Here is a 27,526-nt window from a genome sequence, read left to right on the forward strand (position 1 = left end):
GTGTTTCTTTTTTTAGTAATTTTGATCATACATTATAGAAACTTTTTCTTTCTTGGTACAAGATAATTTCTAGAAACTCTCCTTCCCGAAATGTCAACATGGCCGCCTCCTATCAGGAAAAGTAAGATTTTAGACCAATGTATTTCATTATGATTATGCCATATTTCTCCCATATATGTATGTATGACTTACATATTCTAATAACTTGTTTACTCTTTTACTTGTTTTAGGCTTGTGCTGTTCGATGAAGTCCTCCTAGCTCCCAAAATTGATGTAGATAAGTTGTGTGCTATGTGCTTCGATGGTAAGTTCCAATATTATTATACAATGTATAAATACGACTAAGGGAACGTTCATAAATACTTTGGTAGGGGGGCTGGAAAATTTTGATTTCGGTATGTCAAAACTTTTTTGACCCCCCCTCTGTCTGTATTAGTCGGGATTATGCACTTTCAGTTTCTCACGCGTTTGAACGGGAATTGGATTGCGTACTTTTTCGATGTCTAGTGAGCAAATTTCTTCAATATTTTGAGAAAATGATGTCAAATTTTCTATTCTATATTGTTTGGTAATAATGTCTTTTGCCAATAGTATGTTTAAAGTTGTAATTTTGTGTGTTTGATCGCAAAGATCGGATATTTTCGCTTCGATTCAATTCTGAACCCCTTCAAGTAAGGGTGCCGATTTCGCAGAACTTTGACGATAATTTTGCCTTTTGGACACTAAAATGCATTCGATCCTTAATTTTGTTTCAACCGAGTCTTAAATTAGCAAGCACAATAAGGTTGGTACCACTTTTATATACATTGATACAATTTTAAAGATTTTTTTAAAGTTTCTAACCGGTATAAGCGTTAAGTGTGTATTTCCCATTGACATCCAAAATGGGAAATACGAGTCTGATGGACATAGGAACAGGCGTCCATGAGACTCAGCTGAGTCTAGTCTGTATGTTAAACTTTTAGAACCCCCCCTCTTAATGGACTGAAAACTTTTTGACCCCCCCCTTTTGTAAACACCCAAACTTTTTACCCCCCCCACACACACACACACATAATGAAGGTATACTAGTACTTAAAATACTCCACTCTTGTTTCCACTATAGGTAATGCTTTATTTTACTAGTACAGTGGATTAAACTTATACAGTTTCAACCTTGTTACAAATTCAAGCAAACAGATCCGCAATAAATGTAATCATTTATCAGTGTCACTCTTACAGGCCTTATTAGGCCTAAATTGTCAGGACATCATAAAATATAAATAAATTGCTTTCAAATAAGGTCTCAAAAGTTATTGCATGGATGTATCAGGGGTGTATCCAGCTTTCTTGGTGTGGGGGGATGACATTTTGCGGCACAGACGAAAAACAATTGCAGTTGCTTAATTACATACATATAATATCAGAACTTTAAAAAAATGCTTTACTGCGCGCGTAAAGTGCAATAATTTTGTATTTTACTCTATTTACGCCTATGATCGGGATGAAAAGAGCTTTATTGTGACAATGTGACCCCCCCCCCCTTTATGGGTGTCAAAACTTTCTTGACCCCCCTTTGCCATGTCAAAACTTTTGGACCCCCCTTTTGGAAGGGCAAAACTTTTTGACCCCCTACAAATTTTCCAGCCCCCCCACCAAGGTATTTATGAACGTTCCCTAAGCCTGGTACAAGGTCAAGGACAAGCAAGTGATTATATCCAGTGCTTTTAATAGGGGGTCATAAAATTGTAAGATCAAAATTCACCTTAACTTAACCAGTGGCAGTAGTTGTACATTTTGTGTAGTAACTACACATTTCGAACGTTTGAGGACTTGTTCTCAACTCAAGTTGTAGGTACTGTAGTACATGGATCAAATCCATGGGTTCCTACAGTACATGGATCGAATCCATGGGTTCCTACAGTCACCCATGGAAAACAGGGTACTGAAAAGCACTACACAATGTCCACATCAGCCATGGTTGGGTTTGTTTACATTGCATTAATTTCATCAGAACAGGCAATACAGATTCCAAACAGATAAAACTTACCTAATATCAGTTTTAGTTGCCCTTAATAACTCCAAATTGACAAGATATTAAATTCTATTTGCTCATTTTCATACCAAAATCAAGGAAAACATGGTTTTGTTATTACAAAATAACAGGAAAATCATACGGTTCATCTCTGGTCAATTGCAGCAGGCCACTTGAGATAATCAATATTGGTACTTGAATTGCGTGACTCAGTGACTTTCTGCTCATTGTAAGACTGACACTAATGACAGTGTTGTAAACTTGATTGCATAACATTAAGATTGCCAACTGATATCCTTTGTATATGAGTTATCAAATTTATGGATTAGTTAACTGTCAAATGAAGTAAACAGTATTTAATGTCAACAAAACATGCTGCTGCAGAACTCTATGCCTGTGTGTGTGTGTGTCTGAGAGCCGATGACTGGGCCGATGACACACATTCGATGGGTGTATTCCTACAGTCACCCATGGAAAACAGGGTACGGTACTGAAAAGCAGTACACCCATGTCCATATGCATGGGCCAAGGGATGGTTTGTTTACATGGCAATAATTCCTTCAGAATAGGCAATACAGATTCCAAACATATAAATCTTACCTCATATCAGTTTTAGTTGCCCCTAATAACTCCAAATTGACATGACAATTAATTCTATTTGCTCAATTTCATACCAAAATCAAGGAAAACATGGTTTTGTTATTGCAAAATAATATGAAAATCAGAAAGGTTATATCTGGTCATTTGCAGTAGGCCACTTCAGGTAATCAATATTGGCACTTGAATTGCATGACTCAGTGACTTTCTGCTCATTGTAAGAGTGAGAGTGTTGTAAACTTGATTGCATAACATTAAGATTGCCAACTGATATCCTTTGTATTTGAGTTGTCTGATGATGGTATTAGAACTGTCATGGATGTAAACATTACACAAAATGTCAACAAAACATGCTACTGCAGAACTCTATGCCTGTATGTGTGTGTCTGAGGGCCGATCTGAGGGCTGATGACACACATTCGATGGGTGTACTCCTGTAGCAGTGTAGGGTGCCTCCAGGGTTTTATTTTGGCAAGTTTGCATTAGTATAGTATCTCAGGTAAAATACTCACTTTAGAAACCTGTGTTACTGATGTATGTCATGGTCTGTGATTGCTAAACTTATTCTATGCATCAGCTTTTGTCCAAAGAAATATTTTTGAGCGATTTTTATGAGCAGCGAAAAGTCCACTCCACGACTATGTACATATGTGAATGGTGATGAATGCACGCTAAATCGCGGGCGGCACATACACATAGCTCCTTGAACTCACGGTCGGTCGAGCCGTGAGTTCCAATTATTGGAACTACTAATTGGAACTACCAGTGGCAGTGACCAAGCTCGGTGCATATTTCTGGACAAACAAAACTGCATTCCTTTACTTTGGTATCCATGCCAGTTGAATTCAAATTTGCCATCAAACTGCATCATTTTATATACCAATATCAAATTAAAGCCCTTGAGTAAAGAAAGCCAAAACTAAAAACCTTTTTGTCATAGCACTTTCCATAGCAAAGTTACATCTTGTCAAAGATTGGCTTTCAATTTTTCATCAAAAAAGATTCAGCTAACAAAACAGCATTTTCAGTGGTGTTTCTAGATCTTAGTCTCATGATGATAGCAGCTTTTTGAAACTGCTCTCAAAATCCCTCTAAAATTCCATGTGCGAGTGTCTCATCACCATAAAAAATCATATATTTGGGTCAAGTGAAGTATAGACAACATATAAATTATGTAGGTTTCCTTGACCTACCTGTTCTTTAAATTTCTATGTAAATATGTATTGTGTTCTAGGCTAATTTGGCTGACTAGCAAATGTGTTAATTAAGGTTTGCCTGGCATACCTATTTTAGGCCGGGTTTTTTTATTTTTACATGTAATAGCTGCCTTCTGCACTGGTTAGGGTTAAGGTTATAACACTGTACTTCCACAAAGCAGCTATATATAACATGTAAGAATAAAAAACCCTAAAGTAAAGAAACGCCAACAAAACAGCAGGCTATATGCTAGGGCCAGGGTTTATGAAAAAAAAGTGTAGTTAAATAAACGGAGTATTTCGTGATCCTAGCATCCTCTTTTTATGACATTTTTCAGTAGATATTAACGAGAAAAGCTTATTCCCAAAATTTCAGTTGATTCCGATTTTGCGTAACTTCCGTGTTATGCATGATTATTTGTATTACACTGCTCCATAGCCATAGGCCACTGTTGTAATTTCGTTCTGGTATACCAGAACGAAATTAAAATTTGACGATATTTTTGCTAAACGAATTAATCTGCAAGAAATATTTTGTACATAACATTATGTAGTCAGAGGATTCCAGTGGTATAAAAATCTCAACTTTTTTTGAGAAAAGTGGGGGGAATGAGGCTGTGGATCACGAAATGCCCATATCCCAACCTCTAAAAAAGCAATTTCCGAGGTGCATTTTTAGCTCTTTTGGGGCAATCCTGACTTTTAGACCACCCGAGCTATAAGCAGCCCTCGAATTAAGGATCTGAAGGGGCACAGCAACTTTTTTTAGGGCAAGTTGATCATTGCCTTGGATTTTCAGTGAAAAGGCAAGGCAGCACAGCAGTTTGTAATATTTCAAGAGGGCATCATGGCAATTTCTCAAAAGTGAAGAAAACACACACAAACATAGATCGATGATTTTATAATGAAGGGGCAGGGCCGGGGCACCGATGGCAACTTCATTAGAGGGAACGGCAAGTGACTGCCTTGGGTAAAGGACATATTTTGAGGGCATTACGGCAGTGGGGATGGGCACCCACGGCAAAATGCCATGGGTGCCGTGGGTTAATTCGAGGTCTGGCTATAAGGTTAAAATTGCTAATTTTTCAATTTAACTTTCTCAACAAACATGAGAAGGATATAAACTTGTTTTCAACTGTATATAACCATATGTTTTATTCCATCGGACAAGGTATATTTTGTTCCAAAATTCACATTTTTATAGCTATTTTGACGTAAAAGAGCTTGATGCAAGTCAGGTAATACCAGCTCGGATGCCCTACTGACTATACTTACCATATCTCTGATTGGCTCAATATGGGATAAAACCTTCTTTACAACCAATCAAAATAGATCTTGTTAGACACTGATGTTTACTTATACTCTGTCTGTTTCAGGTGTTCCTGACACACGTAATGGTACACGATCCTTGGCATGGAAGGTAGGTCTGCAGTTAATGAGGTAGAATCAAAGCGTACCAACTCCACCATGTTAGAGTTACATATTTTTGAGTTGGTAACCTTTGAGTTTAAATTCTTTGGCCACAGTCATGTGTGATGACAAAAATATTTGGAAAGTATTTGGGCTATTCCAGTTGAAATCTATATCCCCCTATGGAAGACATGACCTTTATCTATCACACAGGGAGTGTAGATTTCAAATTCACCCATTCAGTTTTTTTGCCGAGAATCAACATGCTTTCCGGAGAGGGCGATCCTGTGAGAGTCAGCTCATCTTGACATTCCATGATTTCGCTCATAATCATAACAAACGCATTACTACCGATGTAGCTGTGTTAGACTTTTCGAAAGCGTTCGATGTTGTGCCTCATCAAAAACTTCTCCATAAAATAGATTTTTATGGTGTAAGGGGGAAAACCAAGAATTGGATTTCAGGATTTCTCACCAATCGTCTGCAGCGAGTTGCTGCATCTTGCTGTCAACGGTGAATTTTCTAGCTGGCATGAAGTACTTAGCGGCGTACCTCAGGGGACGGTACTGGGTCCACACATGTTTCTTCTTTTTATAAATGACATTCACAATGCTGTTGGAGGTGTTACTAGACTCTTCGCAGATGATTGTCTAATTTATCGTAACATCAATTCCGAGGCAGATGAAGGGCTGCTACAGGCCGATCTTGACAACCTCACTAGTTGGGCTGATACATGGGGTATGCGCTTTAACGCTGGTAAATGTAAAACGATGCGAATGAGTCGCAAACGCAACCCTGGTGAACCTTCTTATGAAATGTCTGGCACTCGTCTTGAGGCAATCACAGATTCTACATACCTCGGGATAATCATCCAAAATGATCTTGGGTGGGAAAAACAGACTCAGCATGCAGTCACCAAAGCAACAAGAGTCTTGAATTTCATCAAGCGCAATTTCTACATGTGCTCCAAGTCTGTTAAAGAGCGGCTTTATCTGGACGCTGGTTCGGCCGCACTTAAAGTATGGAGTTGCTGCGTGGAATCCATACAAAAATTGTCACCAGTCTGCGTTAGAAAAGGTGCAACGAGAGCTGCGTAGATTTGTTCAAGGTGACTACAAGAGAGTCGGCAGTGTTACCGAAATGTTATGTTCTTTGGGATGGGAAAGGCTGACAGACAGACGGAAACCCACCAAGTCACTCAACTTTACAAGATCATCAACCAAGACATTGACATAGATTCATCCGACCACCTCAAACCAAAACTTCAAAGAAGCAGGAGGGGAAACAACACTCAATTTGATATACCACACTTCACATCTACGGCGTACAGCAATTCATTTTTTCCACGGACCACAAGACTATGGAACGACCTACCTCAAGACATCATTGACATCCCTACCCACAAGACCTTCAGAGACAGCTACTTGGACTACATTATTAAAGACAAGAATTAGACAACCACTCCCAGCGACCTCCTAGCAAAGCTCCCAAGAGGAAGATTCAGGAGGAAACCAGCAAAGTACAAAGTAAGTAAGTCGACTATTAAGATCTGTTTGGAGGTCAATATTTAAGTAAAAACTTAAGGTCACTTTCACACCCAAAATGCACATATATCAACATGTGTAAAGGTATGTTAAAGAATGTATGATGCAGGCAATAGGCCTATATCATACAAAGACACAAGAGATTGATGAAACACACATTACAAATCTTGCTTTTACAAACGGCTCACTGACCTCACATGGATCTTGATGGACTAGGGGATAAATCTAACTGGCAGCAATGCAACCGACGATCAGGAGACACAGTAAATACAGCAGGTCTGCCTTGCTCTTAAAAACTATTTCAGCAATATTTGATGGATATGAAGCAATCAGTTTGTCAAATTTTATGCATTGTTATTTTAGTTATCTTATTTGATGTATTTTGAGGACATTTATAGATAGTCATCATTATTCATTAGTCAATTATAACCAATTTGTAGTCGAAAGTGGCAAAATATATCGTAATTTTGACTATCGGCGACTTATTCGTGCAACCTCATTTGACAGTATTGACCAATTTGTAGTCGAAAGTGGCAAAACATCGCAATTTTGACTATCGGCGACTTATTCGTGCAACCTCATTTGACAGTATTGAATATTATTACTTTCTCACACATTCAGTTGATGCTGAACTACTTACCGCCAGGTAGAGAAGAATGGAAAACAGTCCTGGAAAAACAAAGGTATTTACTAAGAAAATTGAATTGGAAGAAATGCATTGTGGGAAGTGTAGGATATCTTCTCTGGGGAGGGAGGGAGCAGAGACTGAAGATATCTTACCCTTCCCAGAATCCTTTGTATCATGATACATCACCTCATTTCATCATGACACTCCTACATGTATAACTTTGTACAGGTTCCCTTTTGTTTTCATGTTGAGAATAGACTGGCTAAATAAACATGGGTTGATAGTCAACAAATAAACATATTTTGCAAGATCTGATGTGCTCTGTTCATTGAGGTACATTTTGTCTCTATCAACCCATGTTGCACAAGATAGCAAATCAGTACAGAAAATTGAAATACAAGAAATATGCATTGTAAAATGTGGTCAAAATGTTAATGTCAAATTTTGATTTGTAAAATAGTTTGTCATCAATATATAAATAACATGGTTTTAAAATGTTTTGCAACAGGTTTTCAAAAATGTTTTTGAATGTAATTAAAATGTTTTATACCCTTTATCGCTTGACATTTAAACATTTTCTGATAGCCTTTTCTAACCTTTTACAAATGTTTTATGAAATGTTTTGTGTTTGCTGGGAGTGTAAAACATGTATGGTCTTGCCCGTGGCATTCCATTCTTTTTTTCCAAATAAATTAGGCCTTTCCTACGAGGTGAATTTACACCTGTTTATCCCAGCTGGTCTTTTAACATGTTTTAAAAAAAAAAAGATTTTATATTTATATTTATATTGACCCATTCCATGTCAACTCCAGGGATGTGCACCGCAGCACCTCTTCATTTTTTTTCTTTTTCTGTGTGGTGGTAGATATTGATGAGAAAGTAAAATCCGGAAATTTGAGCTTCATACTCCATTTCGTTTTCCCGTGGCATCAATTTAAAATTTAGGGGGTCAGTGTAAAAATGTGTCGCAACGCCAAAGACAACGTTGGAGGTCCATAAATGTATAAAGGGAACCCTTTACAACTTTGAAAAGTATGTATCCTGGGGTACTTATTTGTGTAGAATTCAAATCTGGCATCAGAAAAGCGTGTAACTCCTTTACTTTAAAAGATATAGGGCCCTCAAAATGCAACCGTCCATCAGGACCAACTTTGGGTGGTCAGAACTCCAAAAGTAAAAATAATTTTATTGTCCATTTTTTTTGCCAGTCAGAGCCCTTTGGTAGGACATTACTCTTATTCAATATTGAGCCTATTAGTATACTTTTAGCTGAGATATTACCCATGCAAAACCCCAATTGTACATTTTTTGTACATTTTGACCCCCCTGAAAATCAATGTCAGACATTTTGCCCCACCATCAACTTCAGGTATGTTGAAGATATGTTCTTGGACAGCATTTCTGAGAGATATTGGCTTGGGGTCTCGATGGCTTCAACACATCACTTAGGTTTGCCTACTCCATAGAGTTGTACACTAATTTTGATTTTTACATGTATAATGACTTACGTGAGTTCTGAGAATGCAAAGTTGGTCCTGGATGGACGAAAGTTGCATTTTGAGGGTCCTATATCTTTTAAAGTAAAGGAGTTACAAGTTTTCTGATGCCAGATTTGAATTCTACACAAATAAGTGTCACCAGGATACATACTGTTCAAAGTTGTAAAGGGTTCCCTTTGAAGCTGGAGTATGAAGCTCAAATTTTCGGGATTTTTCTTTCTCATCAATATCTACCACCACACAGAAAAAGAAAAAAATTGAAGAGGTGCTGCGGTGCACATCCCTGGAGTTGACATGGAATGGGTCTATTTATATTTGTCAAATTTTGATGTGCAATAATTTTATATGTACCAGTGATGAAGTCTAATAAATAAATAAAATAAGTAAATAAAGTATGGTTTGATTTCAGAGCCTTATATAGACAATTTCTAGATGAAATGATCATAAAACCAGGAGCTGACCATTTAGGAGATGACAGGAAAGATGTCACATTTGAGGATCATGTGAGTAATATTATAGCATAATGTGACCTGATCCCATGAAATGAGCATAAAGTTGCAAGTTGGTGGTCAGCCCCAGACCATGGTCCAGGTCACATATATATGACTGTCCACGACAAATCAGGTGTAAAGTTGCAATTTTCAATATTTAGATTTTGAATTAGTTACAATGTACAAAAAAGCTGTAAAATGATTAATTGCTTGGTAAATAGACACTCAAATAGTCAATAATCCTCTTGAAGTTCCTTTGTTTCCTACTGACTAGAGGCCGTCAGTGTGACACCATTTTTGGTCATCTTGTGTGTTAATCAATAGTACAAAAGAAATCCTGTGATAACCAGGAGACTAGTACACAGATTTGCATCCATGACATAGGGAAATGCAACTGAAACGATTGACCAGCTTTTACCCATACGATGGGGGAAAGGCTGATGGCCTCTAGTTTATTGAGCCTTGTCTGTCAATAGGGCCTGTTGACTTTACACCTGGCTCGTGGTGGATGGTTACAATACATGTACATGTATATATCAAAACCAGAGAAGGTATCTATCAACAATGCCTGACAGCATGGCTTGTTGTGCTATCTTGTGGGTTCTTTATAGTTGTTAATGGATTAAAAACTAGTATTAAAGGTTACTCATCGTACATCAATTTACATCAATAGTAAGTTACTGTATAAATGGTTATATGTAAATGGCTGCCTTATGTATGAAGGTGAGAATCCTGGTGAGCTATATAACTTTTGACGAGAGCGTATTTTAAGCGTACATCACATTTTTACTGTTTTGAAACACAGTTTGTCTCTGATTGGCTGCTGAGCTATGATGTGATCTGTTGCCGAGTGGAAGTTTATGAATGAACTTTGCACTGTACGCATTATTAGCTCCGACTTTGCAACATCACGGTAGTACGCGCTCGTCAAACGTTTACAGCAAATTATTGTAGTGAGCAATTTGTGGTTTCGGCACAGTTTTGTTAACTTAAACTGGACGGAGTATAAGTTTTTAGCAGAACCTATTTTGTAAGCAAATTATTCCTTTACCCTCACTTTATAAGCAATGCTAGTAATTTCCTTGTGTATTTGTTTATAGCCATTAAGTACCAATTCTGATAGCCAATGGTCTCAATACTTCAAAGATAACGATGTACTGTTACAAATAGACAAGGATACCAGGTGAGTACAAGCTGGTTGGTACAGTCATACAGGCAATATGACAGCCATTTCCTGTCTGTGTTACTTTTTTTAAGCACATTGATTTAGAGTGTGCTACACACAGGTACAACACCAACACCTAGATGTTGATTCATAAGCCTCAGCACACTTCACCAGTTGTTGCTGACCTCTATGGCCCCATATCATTCCAAAAACCATTAAACAACAACACACACTCTAGACATTTCACAATTGACCACTGCATTCAGGAACAGAGTTTTGTATGGGTTACAACAAGACAATTAGCAGTAAGTTCCTTGTCCAGGGGGAATTTCAAGCTAAGTCAGTTTTTACATGAGAGTGTACTAACCACAACCAAGGTTCGAACCCACTACCTCTCGCACTATTGAGCTAACTTGACTGCTTGATATCTTTAATTGAGTTAGCTTGAAATTCCCCTGGACAAGGAACTTACTGGAAATTGTCTTGTTGTTACCCATACGAAACTTGGGGAGCTGATCATGGTTGTGAAAGTCAATTTGTGGGGCCGTAGTGGTCAGGGACAACCTGTAAAGTGTGCTGAGGCTTGTGGATAAATGTCTAGGCGTTGTGCCTGTGCGTAGCTCACTATAAATCACTGCGCTTTATTTTTTAATCATTTCAAATTTGTACCAAATGCTAGAATTGCATTACACTCAGATATGGATATGTTAACCAGTGTGACAATCACAAGGTGGATATGATGCACAGAGTGGATGCTGTACACAGAATGTATTTGATGTACACCAAGTGAACTTTGGAATCACTTGCTCACTTGGGCTGAATATAGCAACCACCACACTCTGTGCAAGATAACCACTCTACACTCTGCATATACCTGCCAGGGAAATAGCAATGGCATCTACCGGAAATAATAATGGTTAGATACAGAGCTCTAGGAAATATAATTGTCTGGGATATATAATAATAATGATGAAGTTGATTTGATTTGATTTATATCAATCATCATACACAAAACAAGATATTTTTTAATCGAAGATTTTAGCTCAAAAATAGAAACATTGCATAAGCTTGTGTGACACAATAATAGACAAGCATTATGTTTATCAGTTACATTTTGTGTATGCTGCCCTCTATCAATGATAGCCAATGAAAATAGTCTGCAAAAAGATAAGAAATTTTGTTAGCAAGGGTGATATTAACTCATTAGCGCAACTTTGAAATCTGGTTTGACACTCCTGTTTATTTTGAGAATGATGCATACTCCCAGAATAAAACGCAGCTTGTGGGTGACGTCAGAGAAAATATCTTACCTGTCCCAGAATCCTTTGCAACATGATGCATCACCTCATTATATCAAATGACACTCCTATTATTTTGTACAGGTTCCCTTTGTTTTTATGTTGAGAAAAGACTGGCTAAACATGGTTCAATAGTCAAGAAATAAACATATTTTGTAAGATCTGGATGTGCTCTGTTCATCGAGGTACATTTCACCACTATCAATCCATGTTGCACTCGATAGCAAATCAGCACAGGAAATTAAAATGGGAGAAATGCATTGTGGGAAGTGCAAGATATCTGGTCTGGGGTGATGTGCCTTATTGTAAAACCTAGTCCAGCCACTCATTTATGTTTTGTTTCATTTTTCAGACGGTTGCAACCTGATATAGGATTTTTTCAGCAAGCCACAGAATTCCCAAACCAAGCTCTACAAGATGCAGCAAATAATATAGAAACACTTAGAAAACGAGTAGAACACACAATGTTACAATCATCCGATGTAGCCAAGAATAGACTGGGCATTAATGTAAGTCATTCTAGAATTACTTATAATATAGAAACACAAAACAAGTGGAGCACAAATTTACAATTCTAAAGTTTTCTTTATTGTTGTCTGTATACTTATGTATGTAATATGGGCCAGATGCCTTAAATTACTGTATTAAAAGTCATAAGGTAAGAGCCAGTAAGATTACAGGAACTTTCTCAAGTGTTTAAGGATGCTTAAAATGGTTAATTTGATCTGGGCATAGGACTATGACAACAACAACATATTGAGCCAGAACTTGATCCTAATCTTATTCCATTGCTTTGCCACAGATCACAAAGTGTAAAAACCTGCGTATATCATCAGACTTTGGGCACGAGATATTACCAGAAGGCCAAGAGGCTCATTGGGAGGTGTTAGAAAGGGTACTCTTCATCTATGCTAAACTGAACCCTGGACAGAGTTATGTACAAGGCATGAATGAAATCATAGGACCAGTGTATTATGTGATGGCAAGAGATCCTGATGTGGAGTGGAGGGGTAAGTAGACTTATTGGTAGAACCAAAGAGTACCGAACTCTACCATGGTTGTGTGTGGATGGTAAAATAATGTACCACCGTCCAACTTTCACTCAAAATGTGTGGTTGTTTACATTCTGCTTGTAACATGTTGTGCAAGAATGTATGCTAAATGCTGCATGCGCAAACCTGTATAACACTCAAGACGCAAATTATCATTTAATTCGGGCTCTTGCTGATTAACTCTGGAGGTACACTATTTGCCCTCAGTCCATGAGTGACAAACCAAGTATGGAGGATATACCATAGCGTTACACACAGGTAAATTTTGAGTCATACTCTTGGGGTTTAACCTCGTTGGCACACACACAACACAAACATACAAGCTTAAGAGCGAGTTGGTGCAGCAGTAGTTCCCTTGCCTTGTGCCACTTAGGTCCTGGGTTCAAGCCCCGGCCGTGCCCAAGGACTGTATGTGCATTTGGTTTATCCCAATTCCATGCTTGCTCTCGCACAGTTTCTCCAGGATCTCCAGTTTCCTCCTGCTTTCAAAAATCGGTGATTAGTTGTTTGGTTATCAAACACTTCCTTCACCCAATGGAATTTGGGGAGCTGCACAGATAATTGGTATATGTTACAATCTTAGTGCAGATAGGTGTGCGCCAGTTTCGGCTGCAACTGGCATAGTTGATGCGATCTGATTGCAATGATTCACCATTGCAGGGAAATTCAAGCGCTTTGAATCCTTCAAGATCTGGAAAAAAGCGCAATATAAATCCGAATTTTATTTATTTTATTATTAAGGTTATGCTCAGGGTAAATTTAATGAAAATTTGCAAAGAGAGTACGGAGAACGATCATGGTTACTCAGTGTAGTGTTGAGTTTAGGGAAATGCAACACCAGAAACAACATTTAATCTGATGATATATAAAAATTGCTGACAAGTAAGCATCTATATAGCAATTGGAAAGTCAACACCAAAGGGTTGGTAAAGGTAATTTTCAGCTCCTCTGCACTGCTCATTAGCACCCTCTTTCTAGGTACAGGGCATGAATGAAATCATAGGACCTGTATACTATATAATGGCAAAAGTTAGGCAAGTGCATGTATACAGGGACGTAAGTTTTCTGTATTTTTACAGAATTCAGGGTTTTTTGTAGTCCAGATTTACACATTTTCTTTTATTTTCAGCCCATTTTGGGCTTTTTAGCCCGAATTTACACGCCTTTTTCTGTATTTTCCATATTTTTTCTTCAGGGTACTTACATCCCTGATGTATAGTATACATGCACTTGCCTATCTTTTGCCATGGAAACAAAACTTGTGGGTGATTTTCCCATCTGACAACATAAGGTTTTATTTTACAAATCAATGTTTCCTATTTCCCTTTGTTATAGAGCATGCCGAGGCTGACACATTTTTCTGCTTTACCAACTTGATGTCACAAATCAGAGACAACTTTATCAAATCACTAGACGACTCACCGGAAGGAATCAATGCCAAAATGATCAAACTCATGTTAATGATAAAGAAGTGTGATATCAAGGTAGGTTCCTTCACATCTGTCTGTCTGTCAGTATGTTACAGTGTCCATCCGTCTGTCCATCTATATGTTTCTGTCTCAATATTTCTCATGGTTTCTGATAAAAATCAAAATTCCAAAATTTACAAACTTAAGTAAAGAAAGAAATATGAAATTATTATGCCTAAAGGTAATTTTCTTCCCAAATTATCAATTATAGCAAAAAAGAAAGAGCTTTGTATCTCCTTTTGTTGTGTTTTTTTTTCTTTTCGAAAGTTTGTCGTCCTCATCTTTGTCTTTCTATCTGTCTGTGTTTTGTTTCCCTGCTTTATTATCTCCTCTCTCTCTATTAATTTTCCTTAAATTTTCAGCTCATTCGATATGTTGATTATCTCTGTTGCTCATAGATCACAGGGCAGCACAGTTTTTAAATGACCTGCAATCTCTCAACAGTTGAGGCAAATATAAAAATGTCCAGGTTATTCAAAGAAATGTATTTGATACTTTGAATGGATCTTCATGCATTGGTTCTATAAGAAAGATAACTTTCTAAGTACAGACTAGTTTGGCAGTTGAATTCAAGAAAGTCCTAAGTGGATAGAATTTTGAAAATAAATCTAATACTGGAACTTACTTTTTGCAACTTTGATACATTGCATCTGGAACCACCAAACTTCATCAGGCAACTGAGCAGCTGGGCTGGTGACTCATTTGTCCAAAGTGGATTATAGCAAAGCACTTTAAAAAAACAAGCGCAGTGATTTATAGTGCGCTACACACAGGCACAATGCCTAGACGTTGATCCACAAGCCTCAGCACACTTTACAGGTTGTCGCTGACCACTACGGCCCCACATCATTCCATAAACCATTAAACAACAATTCAGGGACTTTGCTGCTACATGAGCGCACTCCCTAGACATTCCACAAATAATCTTCGCAACCAGGATCAGCTCCCCGAGTTTCGTACGGGTTACAACAAGACAATTAGAAGTAAGTTCCTCGTCCAGGGGAATTTCAAGCTAACTCAATTTTTCCACGAGATCGTACTAGGCACCGCCAGGGTTCGAACCCTCAACCTCTCGCACCATAGTCGAACGCCTTATTGTTGAGCTAACTTGAAAAGCACTTACAACCTTGCTGCATTTAATCAATTTGTCATCAACCATTTATTGTTTTCATGGCAGGTGTGGTTGCGATTCCAGGAGCAAGACTTGAAGATGGAATTTTTCAGTTTTAGATGGTTAACATTATTATTATCACAGGAATTTCCATTACCAGGTATGCAGACTTTTGTTGTGAATTTTGGGATAATTTAATACTATGTTATTATTAATATTTGTATAGCCTTATAGATAGAAACTGATAGCCTTGTACATAGAAATTGACACAGAAGAAATACAATAGAATACATTTGATTGTTCTATCCAACTGTTTAATCTTTATCTTGTAAAGATGTAAAGAGTTGCACTAAAACAAATAACCATATTCCACCGTGTTTGTATGTCCACCACCAGAGGATGATTTAAGCACTTCCCAGCAAGTCTTGCGGTTAGCACAGCTGTGTGAGTGAACATGACACCACTGCCCGCCCACTGCATACACACGTGCATGGTGAAATTTGAATTTTGACAGATATCTATCTATCTACTATACTAAAATAATAAGCGGTCTCTGTCTGTCTATCTGTCTGTCTGTCCGCTATGCGTTCCGCCGTGCTGCGACGCATCGATCCGATATTTGGGACATGGGTAGGTGCCGGGAAAAGCATGTTGACCGTGTGGTTTTGAAGGTCATCGGAGGTCAAGGTCAAAGGTCAAATTTTCAAACTTTGTCCGATCGGGCCCAAATTTGGTGGGTGGGACCCTTGATACAAGGGGAATATAGGGGCGAAATAAAATCGAGGTCAACCGAGGGCAAAGGTCATTACGGAGGGGTCAAATTTCAGGTGGAATCCTTTATATGAGGGGAGCATGAAAAACATTATATGGAGGTCATCCGAGGTCAAAGGTCAAAGGTCATGGATTTCAAACTTTGTCCTAACGGGCTCAAACTTGGTGGGTGGCATCCTCGATACAAAATTGAGGTCAGCCAGTGCTCTCACAGCATCAGGGCTCTCACAGCTGCAGGTGCACTAGTCTATACTATAATAATCATAAGCTCTGTCTGTCCGTCTGTGTGTCTGTCCGGCTATACGTTTCGCCGCGCTTCGACGCATCGTTCCGATATTTCACACATAGATGGGTATCGGGCGGCGCTGTTTACCGGGTAGTTTCAAGGTCATCGGAGGTCAAGGTCAAAGGTCAAAATTTCAAACTTTGTCCGATCGGGCCCAAACTTGGTGGGTGCCATCCTTGATAGGAGGGGAATATAATACACGTGAAATAAAATCGAGATCAACCGGGGTCAAAGGTCATTACGGAGGGGTCAAATTTCAAACTTTGTCCGATCGGGCTCAAACTTGGTGGGTCGAAACCTTCGTATGAGGGGAGCATGAAAAACATTATATGGAGGTCATCCGAGGTCAAAGGTCAAAGGTCATGGATTTCAAACTTTGTCCTATCGGGCTCAAACTTCGTGGGTCGAAACCTTCGTATGAGGGGATCATGAAAAACATTATATGGAGGTCATCCGAGGTCAAAGGTCAAAGGTCATGGATTTCAAACTTTGTCCTATCGGGCTCAAACTTCGGGGGTGGAATCCTTGATACGAGGGGAATATATGCATAAAACAAAATTGAGGTCAACCGAGGTCAAAGGTCATGTAGGGGCTAAATTTAAACTTTGCCCTATTGGGCTTAAACTTGATAGGTGGAATCCTTCGTATGAGGGGAGCATGAAAAAAAGGTCATCTGGGGTCAAACAGTATCGCTATCATGCCAGTGCTCTCACAGCATCAGGGCTCTCACAGCTGCAGGTGCACTATACTAATAAAATAATAAGCGGTCTCTATCTATCTGTGTATCTGTCTGTCTGTCCTGCTATGCGTTTCGCCGCACTTCGACGCATCGTGCTGAAATTTTGGATATAGGTAGGTATTGGGAAAAGCATGTTGGCCATGTGGTTTTGAGGGTCATCGGAGGTCAAGGTCAAAGGTCAAAATTTCAAACTTTGTCCAATCGGGCCCAAATTTGGTGGGTGCAATCCTTGATAGGAGGGGAATATAATGCTGAAATAAAATCAAGGTCAACCGAGGTCAAAGGTCATTACGGAGGGGTCAAATTTCAAACTTTGTCCAATCGGGCTCAAACTTGGTGGGTCGAAACCTTCGTACGAGGGGAGCATGAAAAACATTATATGGAGGTCAGCCGAGGTCAAAGGTCATGGATTTCAAACTTTGTCCTATCGGGCTCAAAATTGGTGGGTGGAATCCTTGATGCGAGGGAATATATGCATAAAATATAATTGAGGTCAACCAAGGTCAAAGGTCATGTAGGGGCTAAAGTTAAACTTTGCCCTATTGGGCTTAAACTTGATAGGTGGAATCCTTTGTATGAGGGGGGCATGAAAAAAATTACACCAAGGTCATCTGGGGTCAAACAGAAATGCTATCATGCCAGTGCTCTCACAGCATCAGGGCTCTCACAGCTGCAGGTGCACTAGTACTAATAAAATAATGAGCTCTGTGTGTCTGTCCGGCAATGCGTTTTGCCGCGCTTCGACGCATCGTTCCAATATTTCGGACATAGATGGGTATCGGGCCGGCGCTGTTTATAGGGTAGTTTTCAAGGTCATCAGAGGACAAAGGTCAAAGGTCATGGATTTCAAACTTTGTCTGATCGCGCCCAAAATTGGTGGGTAGAATCCTTGATAGGAGGGGAATATATGCGCAAAATAAAATCGAGGTCAACCGAGGTCAAAGGTCATTACGGAGGGGTCAAATTTCAAACTTTGTCTGATCGGGCTCAAACTTGGTGGGTCGAAACCTTCGTAGGAGGGGAGCATGAAAAACATTATATGGAGGTCATCCGAGGTCAAAGGTCATGGATTTCAAACTTTGTCCTATCGGGCTCAAACTTGGTGAGTGGAATCCTTGATATGAGGGGAATATATGCGCAAAACAAAATTGAGGTCAACCGAGGTCAAAGGTCATGTAGGGGCTAAATTTAAACTTTGCCCTATTGGGCTTAAACTTGATAGGTGGAAACCTTCATATGAGGGGAGCATGAAAAAAATTACACCGAGGTCACAGGTCATCTGGGGTCAAACAGTATCGCTGTCATGCCAGTGCTCTCACAGTATCAGGGCTCTCCCAGCTGCAGGTGCACTAGTATTTACAATAAAAACACCTTCAAAAGGTCGGTCGATTTCACATTTTATGTTATCTACAGAAGGTGTGAATTATCCTTCATGCATACATCACTTTAGATCTGAAATCGACCAACTAATAATGACACACGGGCAATTCTAAAACAACATCTTTTGCACAGAGTTCAATGGGGTTTGAAAAGTAAAGTGGCAGTTGAAACTCTAGTGAAAACACTTTTACAGTGCATGATGGGGCTTCCTTAAATCATCCTCTGGTCCACCACTGATGAAAATGAAAATATTGCTTTACCGTGTGACCAGTTAACGTAGTATTTAGTGTATATGTAGCTCTAGTTAGAGCCACAACAAAATCCAGGCTGACAGAATATAATGTCTTTGGCATGTAGCACAATGTTGCCAACTAACATGCTTTTTGATGTGAAAATCTTTGATGTAGAAAATATAAAGTTAGTCTATGTAGTTTACAATAATAAATTTGTAACACTGTACAAGTAGCATGTAGCCATTACAGCTCACCTGTCAAGCAATTATTTCGCAGCATGAAATCCACACAGGTGCATTGCACTATTAGGCTGATTTCTTGGAATTGTTTCGGCCAACTCAAACTGGTGGTGTGATCTATTGAGCTATTTCAGTTGAATTCCATAAACCCACTAACTATGGAAGCCATGACCTTACTACATAGGGAGTGTAAATTTTAAATGGGATTACCTGAATTTGTGATTCCATTTGAAATCTACACTCCCTGTGTGGGAGATAAAGGTCATGTCTTCCATAGGAGGTGTACAGGTTTCAACTGGAATGGCCCTATGAAGTCAGGATCAAAATTCAGTGATCATTGATAAAGTGTTCTCTTGCCAACTGTTTTCTTGTACACAGATTTAATTAGAATATGGGATTCCTTGTTTGCTGATGAGAGAAGACCTCAATTTCTTATTTGTGTGTGCTGTGCCATGATTATGTAAGTACAAACACCCCCCCCTTACCCCCCCACACGTAATGAGAGAAGACATCAATTTCTTATTTGTGTGTGCTGTGCCATGATTATGTAAGTACAAACACCCCCACACACACACACCATGCCATGATCATGTATGTATAAACAGTGTGTGTTCAACACACAGTCAATTATCGCAAGAATAGAACAGGAGGCATACCAGACAAGAGGGTGTCATGACATGTTTTTACAATTATAACTGTATGTTCACTACAAGTTCCTTCAGAGGACTCAGAAGGATGTTTGGTCAGGGCCGGATTTACCATTGGGCCAGATGGGTCCGGGCCCAGGGATTTGGGAGCCCCAAAAAATTTGCCCTGCGCATCTGAAAAATACCCATGTTTTGGGCCAAAATATGGTAAAATTGCACAATTTTGCACACTTCACCCGCACTAGCCTTTTATATAGCAATGTTCATGTTCATTTTGGGTATAAAATAGTCTGAAATTGAACTTTTTTTCGCTTGGCTTGCGCGCAATCCGCGCATATTGTAAAATCTGAACAATATATGCTCAGGGCCAAAAAAAAGTTAAATGTTTGTGGTAAACCAGTGTGCTTTCAAGTTTAGACCCTCAAAAGTATAATAAAACCAACACACACCTGTTTGCTTTGCATGTCAACTAGAAACACACAACACACTATACATCTCTTCTCGACTAACTCTGGACTTAATGGTGGATTTATGAGCAAAATATTCTGCCAACCAGGGTCATCAATGGGGCAGAATCATGGTATCCTGTGAATAGTGATGACCGCTGGCGAAAATGGTTGTAGTTGTTTTGAAGAAGGCTTGACGAAAAATTCAAATATCACAGTTACACTCTTGTGGTTCTTGAGTTATGACATAAAGAGTGTTGAAGCAAAACATCTGCATAAAATGACACATATCTCAAGAACCACAATACATTTAGCAATTTTTGAAAGTGCATGTTTTGCGTTCCGTACCCATTCAAATTGTCAAGGTGTAGCATTAATCCTCTAATCTAGACAATGAAAATTGATTTATGTTTTTTTAACGACCATGACTACTCCCACACACCTTTATGAAACAATATAAAGAACTGCATATTCTTGTTTGGACATGTCTTATGAAAGTATTCTAGCTACATATTTAGGCCCAGTTCATACTTTTCAGAAAACAATGAATATTTGATGCAGCAAGTATTCGTTATTCAATCTATTTCCAGCCATGTTTAACTTCTACGAATGTTTGTTGACATAAAAAATTAGAAACTGAAAATGAATTGAAACAGATTAAAAACAAATAGAGAGTTCAGACTCAAAACGTGATATAGTTTTTACACCATTTTCATTATTTTCTGCATAAAGCCAGCCTGAATGCCAAGACCTGCCCCCCAGGGTGGGGGGGGGGGGTACTCAGTACAAATGACCATACAGGGACGTGCTGCAAATATGGGTAGCATTTTCAGCCTTTTGGTATATCAATGACCCCTTTTTCAAAGGGCTATTTTGGTATATGAATGGGTCCTTTTTTTTCAAAATTTTCTCAATTTTTTCGGAAAATAGCCCAATTTTTCCTTAATCTAGCCAAAATTGTCAAAATTGTCCCAAAATTTTGGGAAAATTGGGAAAAACTAAGACAATTTGGGTTAAATTTGGCCAAAAATGTTGACTTTTGGTATATCAATGGGTCCAAATTTCTTGAAAAATTGGTATATTTATGGGTCCACTTTCAAATTCTCAGCTGCACGTCCCTACCAAAACCAAACTTGAGTACCCCGGTCACCTGCCCTATATTGCTAGCTTTTATTTGACACCTTACTTTAAAAAATCCAATGTATATTTTTGAAACTATGATCAAAACAGCACATATTTTCTTATAATGTCCTTTCTATTTGAAGAGTTATATTTGCTCAAATCTCAAGTCAAGAATATAGATATATAGCTTTTGCATCTTCCTATACCTCCCTACCTACCAGATAGCATCATGCATTTGATTGATAAAGCTTCTTTTTCAGATCCAATTAAAATGATACTACTCACTCAGAAATATTTCAATTCCTTTCAGGAATCTTGTTCACTCTGGTACTGGTGTTTCTAGATGTTTTTAGAACCGGCAACACTCTTGTCTGGTTTTGATGACGTCACCAAACTTTCTTGTTGCCAAGTATTTATGACCTGGTCATAAATTTTGTCCAGTCTGTAGGCCCCCTCATCCTTGTTCATGGTGTCTTTCCCCCTACTTCTGATCCAGCATCATGCATTTCCACACCTGCTGCCTGATGTAGGAGAAACTTCCATGGCCCAGTCCTTGGTAGCAACTTCCGCTTCTTCCACAGACCACCTGGTGCCAAGTTTATGCAAGTCCCTTTGAATAACATTCTTCCAAGCTGTCCTAGGGCATCCAGGTCTCCTCTTTCCATCGGTGGGTGGGTTTCCAGAAATAAAGGGTTCTTGGGATGCAACTCTCATTCATTCCCAGCAGGTGACCAAACCACTGTAAGCGGCACTTTCTAATGATAGTAGTGAGCTTCCGTTGGTTGTCATGGATCTTAGGAAGTGGTTGGTGATGCTGTGTCCATTTGATGCAGAGAATGCATCTGAATTCTTCAAATACTTGTTGCATGAAATATTCAATGTTGAATACATAGAGTATGAATCAGCCTTGACTGTAATATTTGCTTTCTGTTTCATTTCTGTTACAGTTTACAGAGAACTGCAATATTAACCAGTGACTTCCTTCCAACATCAAGATGCTTCAGGTAAGATCATAGCAACTATTTAACATGTGACACACTCTTATCCAATCAGGACAAAGGAGTCAATTTTAAAAATTGAGCTATTTTAATCATGAACGTGCTCCAGTATGCTATTCATGGGATGGGGATGTTAAAGTTTGTTCGGCTGATATAAGGTGGAAAAAATAAGACTCATAACACTGTGTATTGATATAGAATGGCGTGGACACTGTTGGGCAGTACTTATGATAGTTCTGCGTTATGTAATGCGTGACTAACACACGCCTATGTAAATTTATGGGACTTTATTGACGTGTGCAGTAACAAAAGCCAAATAATGTCTGCCTTATAAAAGCCGAAAAAACTTTTTAAGCTGGTGGTCCTGTGTACAGTAGGGTGTTAACCCCTGGCTGCCAATCCATCCCGGTGCTGTTTGGATACACATTCTTAGTAAAGTTATGATATGCGCCATGGCAGCATGCTAATTCTGATATCTAGTATAAGTGCAGCCCTTTGAGACATTCATGAAGTTAAAAGCGCTGGACAAATACCATTATAAATAGAAAAACTAATATTGGCAATATTTCCCAAAATTTAGCTAAAAACATTTTGAAGAGAAATTTTGGAGTCTGCAGTGGTCATCATATAAAGCTATATAACAAGTAATAGTCATTTTAAATCCAAACATCTTGGAATATATTTTCCAACTTTGTTTGTTTTGAAAGTTGGTCATGTATCAATCTCATTATGATGCCATGCAAGGTCTTTTGCATTAGCATTCAGACTGATTAATCCATCTAGTTGATTAATAATTCTAAGGCTTTTGTTCATTTCTGTAATCAACGCCTTCATATGTATGTACGTGGGCTTTTCCTGTAATTTACTTGCTTTTGTTTTGTTGTGTTCTGTTATATTGTTAATTTCAGAATTATCCGGCAACAGATGTCCATGTTATATTAAGGAAAGCTATAGAGCTAAAGAAATACTTATAGGAGGTAGCACTACCATCCACCAACAGGAAGAGCTGAAGAAATGCTTATAGAAAGGAGCTAGCCCCGCTATCCACCGACAGATGTTATATTATAGAAGAGCTGTAGGAATACTTACAGAACAGGAGTAAGCCCAAATCTTCTTAACAACTAACAACACAATGCCTGAGAAAAAACTATGAGAAACAAAATAACTAAACAATGCCTCATTCTTGTATAACTTAACACCAAGTCTTTAAAGAACTAGGACATGTTAAAACATGGGGACATTTTCACATAGCTCTTGTCCATCATATCATAATCAGGGGTGTACCAGGTGTAATATCAAAGGTGGGGGAGGGGGGAGAAATTACAAAGTTGTCCCACTGACCACTGCTTCAAAAAGGTAAATGTGACAAATGTGCTCAAATTACAACAATATGCTAATATGATCCAAACTAGTATGAAATCAGAGGCATGTTGTAAATTTATGGCAGTTTCATTAAAGTATTTTGAACTTAAAGGGTAAGTTCCCCAGTCCTGCCACTACAGTCATGGCATGTATACTTGCATAGAAAGCAGGGCAGGTATCATATCCTTTAATGTAAGGAAAGAGAGACACTGAGAGTCTCGTCCTTAATTTCATTTGATCAACTCATTTGTATTATATCTGAAATCACAGTTAGTGGTTGAAAATAGCCTCTGTTTTACCACACTTTTAAAAAGTGCTGAATGAAATGCTGAGTGTTGTTTTTTTATTGCCTTGTAACATTGGCTTGTGTGTAATCAATTGTGCCAGTCAATTATTAATTACTTAATATGATCACAAAAGTGATTAATGTTTTAGCAGTGTGTAAATGCATAATTATAAACTCAGTTATTTTATCTTGATTATTGTTCAGTTGTATTACCTTATTGTCTCTACTAAAGGTCCTCGCCAGAAGATTTCAATTCAATTGCCACTTGTTTGCATTTTGTAGGTAATGCGTTGCGCTGATATCACATGCTATACCATTTTTCACCCTGATGTGGCAGTGACATCAGTACGCATTTCATTGGGTGCAGCTTTAAATCGCTAGCGTTTGCTCAAAGCGCTATTGTACACAAACACGCACTTAAAGCCGCCGCATAGATGTACGGGTGAAGCAGCTGCCTTAGCATGTCAACATGACTGCCATATCAGGGTGCAAATGGTATACTGTATAAGTGGTAATTTTCGCGAGGGTTTTGTTTTCGTGAATTTCATGATTAGAGCTCCAACCGCGAAAATAACACCTCACAAATATATGAAATAATGTATTACAAGTATAGGGAAGGACTGGCCAATCGCGAAAATAAGATTAGCGAAAATGCCTCTCACTCCAAACCGCGAAAATAACTGTACACAAAAATTACCACGTATACAGTAAGGGCTACGTATGCAAACCTTTGTAACACTCAAGCTTCTAGATGCAAATCATTGTTTGATATCAGGCTTATCATGATGCCAGAGTCGGGTGCCAGCGGTACACTATTATGTTCTCCATCCGTGACAATTCAATATAGACGATTTACCATGGCATTATGAACATGGGCAATTCTGAGTCAGTTCTCTTTGGATCTAATGTCTTTGGGAACGCCAGGCCAGGATTTCTGATACTGATATCTCAATGAAGCGTATTGCATGGAATCACAATAAGTGCGCTATATCCGCTCAATCATATTTGTCCCATTTCAAAAGTAAAGGCCACAAAATATCTGCAAGCTATCTGCGAGCTTTCTATTAGAACATTCCAACATGAGCTTTTATTGGAAATGATGGCATTTCTTTCCTGATTTGGGATCAAATTGATAAATGTGTTGGTTTCGACTTACAAATCAGTGCCTGAAAATAAACAGCACCAGGATATTGGGCTAAATTCTAGTTGAAAGCCATACAGTATACACCCCCCTATGGAAGACATGACCTGAATCTCCCACACAGGGGTGTAGATTTTAAACAGAGTCACCCATTCAGGTAACCACCATTTGAAATTCACACTCCCTGTACAGAAGATTAAAGCCATTTGGTAACCCCGTTTGAAATTCACAGGGTGTATGGATTTCAGCTGGAATAGTACATTATTAGAGGCAATAAGGTAGGACATAGTTACCACCGTTGTAATGTATATAATGGTGTCATGTAATATTCTAAATGATTTGAATTTTGTTCATTATGTTTTAACAATTTGGATGTTTTGTATTTTAAGTGATTTTAAGTAATACTGTGATTTTTAAATGTTGTGATCTTATCATAAGAAGTACTTGAACAAATGGAGGGTTAAAAGGCCCTATCTGCAATAGCTGCCCTATAGATATTTGCCCATTTCTGCATTCTATATTGTACACATCTAAAAATATGACATCTGGGAGCTATTGCAGATTGGGCCTTTTTGCACTTACCCTTCAGAATTATTTTATCTATAAATGTGAACATACAATTTTAAATTGTAATGCTGATATCAACATTGATTGAAGAATTTTATGACTCTAAATAGATAATTCCTTTTTATTTTCATTAAGCAAAGTATATTTTCATGAGAGTGTAACTTTGTTGATCAGCTCGATTTATCTTAACATTAATTGCATATAAAACTTATGTAACCCCTGCCAATGTGTGTGAGCGGGGTTTATTTGTATGATTCCATCGGTCATGCTTCACTTTCAGTCATTTTATTCCAGAGTGTGTGATCCTCAATCCTGGTTCATATTGGGCTATTCCAGTTGATATCCATACACCCCCTGTGAAAGACATGACCTTAATCTCCTACACACAGGGAGTATGAATTTCAAATGGGGTTACCTGAATGGGTGAATTCATTTGAAATCTATACCCCCTGTATGGAAGATTAAGGTCATGTCTTTCATAGGAGATACATCTTGTTTCAATAGGAATAGCCCATTTTCCCATTGAACTTTGGCCCATTTTCCCATTGAACTTTGGTTTGATCAGATTGCAGCATAGTAGTATGATTTATTTGCCTGCGCTTTTTCACATCAAATAAATATCTGATATCCCAATGCTAAAAAAATAGATATGTGCATTCCTCAAAATAAGCCTGAATTTTTGAGGGCCATTTTAGCCCTTGATCTTAAATTTCTCATGTTTACAAACTGAATTATATAATCCACAATTCCACATCAAGCTATAAAATGGTATGCTCCATCAGACCTTGAAATAAGGCAGAATTTTGCACCTTTGGTCTTAATTTTTTTTTACTAGGCCCTCACAAATTTATGAGGGCCATGGGCCCATGGACCCACCTTATTTTGAACCCTAGATATGTGTAACTGCCATGAAATGGTACCAAACTGAGCTGTAGCTTTGATGTTTAGTTATAACCTATCAACCTCTAAACACAGCACAAAAAGAAAGGCCACACTTTAAGGGACTATAATTGATTAAAAGCAAGAACTTTGATAGGGTGTTTAGGAACATGCGTCACTGGGTGGGAAAAACCTTATTTACTTTTTGCCCTGGAACATGGATGAAGCGAACCATTCAATATAAAGTCTACACCTACAAGACTTTATCCATGTTCGAGGGCCAAAAATAAATATGAGGTGTTTCCTGCATGTACTTTTGGCCCTTGAACATGGATGAAGCAACCTCTTCAATATAAAGTCTACACCTACAAGGCTTTATCCATGTTCAAGGGCCAAAAGTACATTTGAGATTTTTCCCGCCCAGTGACGAATAGAATTTTGTAAGCTGTAGGTGGATCCCTTCAACAATTATATGGTGTCAAATTGCTAAACCTCAGATGTTGCACTCGCCTGAAGTGAGCAGCAGTTGCTGTCTGTTATTGATCAGTAAAATTGTGCACTGACCAAGGTACTGACCAAGGTGTATTTCAAATTGCAGAGCATTAGATATGGTTGTTATCCATTAAAGTGTGTCCTTTAAATGCTGCTGCAACTTTTCAAATCCCGCCTATTTTCTCAGAATCATTCAAATCTGGAGGATTTTTTCGATAAGACCAAGAAAAAAAATTGTTTGCTTTCCCTCAAATGAATTTTAACAATTGGGTCGATCGTTTTGGGTTTTTTTCTTTTCTTTTTTTTTAAATTACTAGCAAACTCTACTGTTTTGATCAATTAAGGCTCAAAATATGAACAACCAGACACTTTTGGTGTCAAAATGAATCAACTAACATTACAAAACAACTAAAATGTTGAACACAAGCTCTAACATACATTTTTTTAAACTTCTTCAGAATGCA

General features: G+C 38.4%; 1 protein-coding gene across 1 annotated transcript; it reads left to right on the forward strand.

Annotated features, from left to right (window-relative positions):
- Positions 1-27,365, forward strand: LOC140137897 (TBC1 domain family member 13-like). Its single transcript, XM_072159703.1, is given in 14 exon segments — positions 1-121; positions 231-304; positions 5,184-5,227; positions 7,383-7,444; positions 9,298-9,391; positions 10,480-10,562; positions 12,195-12,351; positions 12,645-12,852; positions 14,230-14,378; positions 15,541-15,634; positions 19,501-19,582; positions 22,285-22,316; positions 22,319-22,341; positions 23,244-27,365. Coding segments are annotated over 14 exon segments (1,191 nt in total). The 5' UTR covers positions 1-98; the 3' UTR covers positions 23,310-27,365.
- The last annotated feature ends 161 nt before the right edge of the window (positions 27,366-27,526 follow it).

Source organism: Amphiura filiformis, chromosome 17 (genome assembly GCF_039555335.1).
Source record: "Amphiura filiformis chromosome 17, Afil_fr2py, whole genome shotgun sequence".
Lineage (NCBI taxonomy): Eukaryota > Metazoa > Echinodermata > Ophiuroidea > Amphilepidida > Amphiuridae > Amphiura > Amphiura filiformis.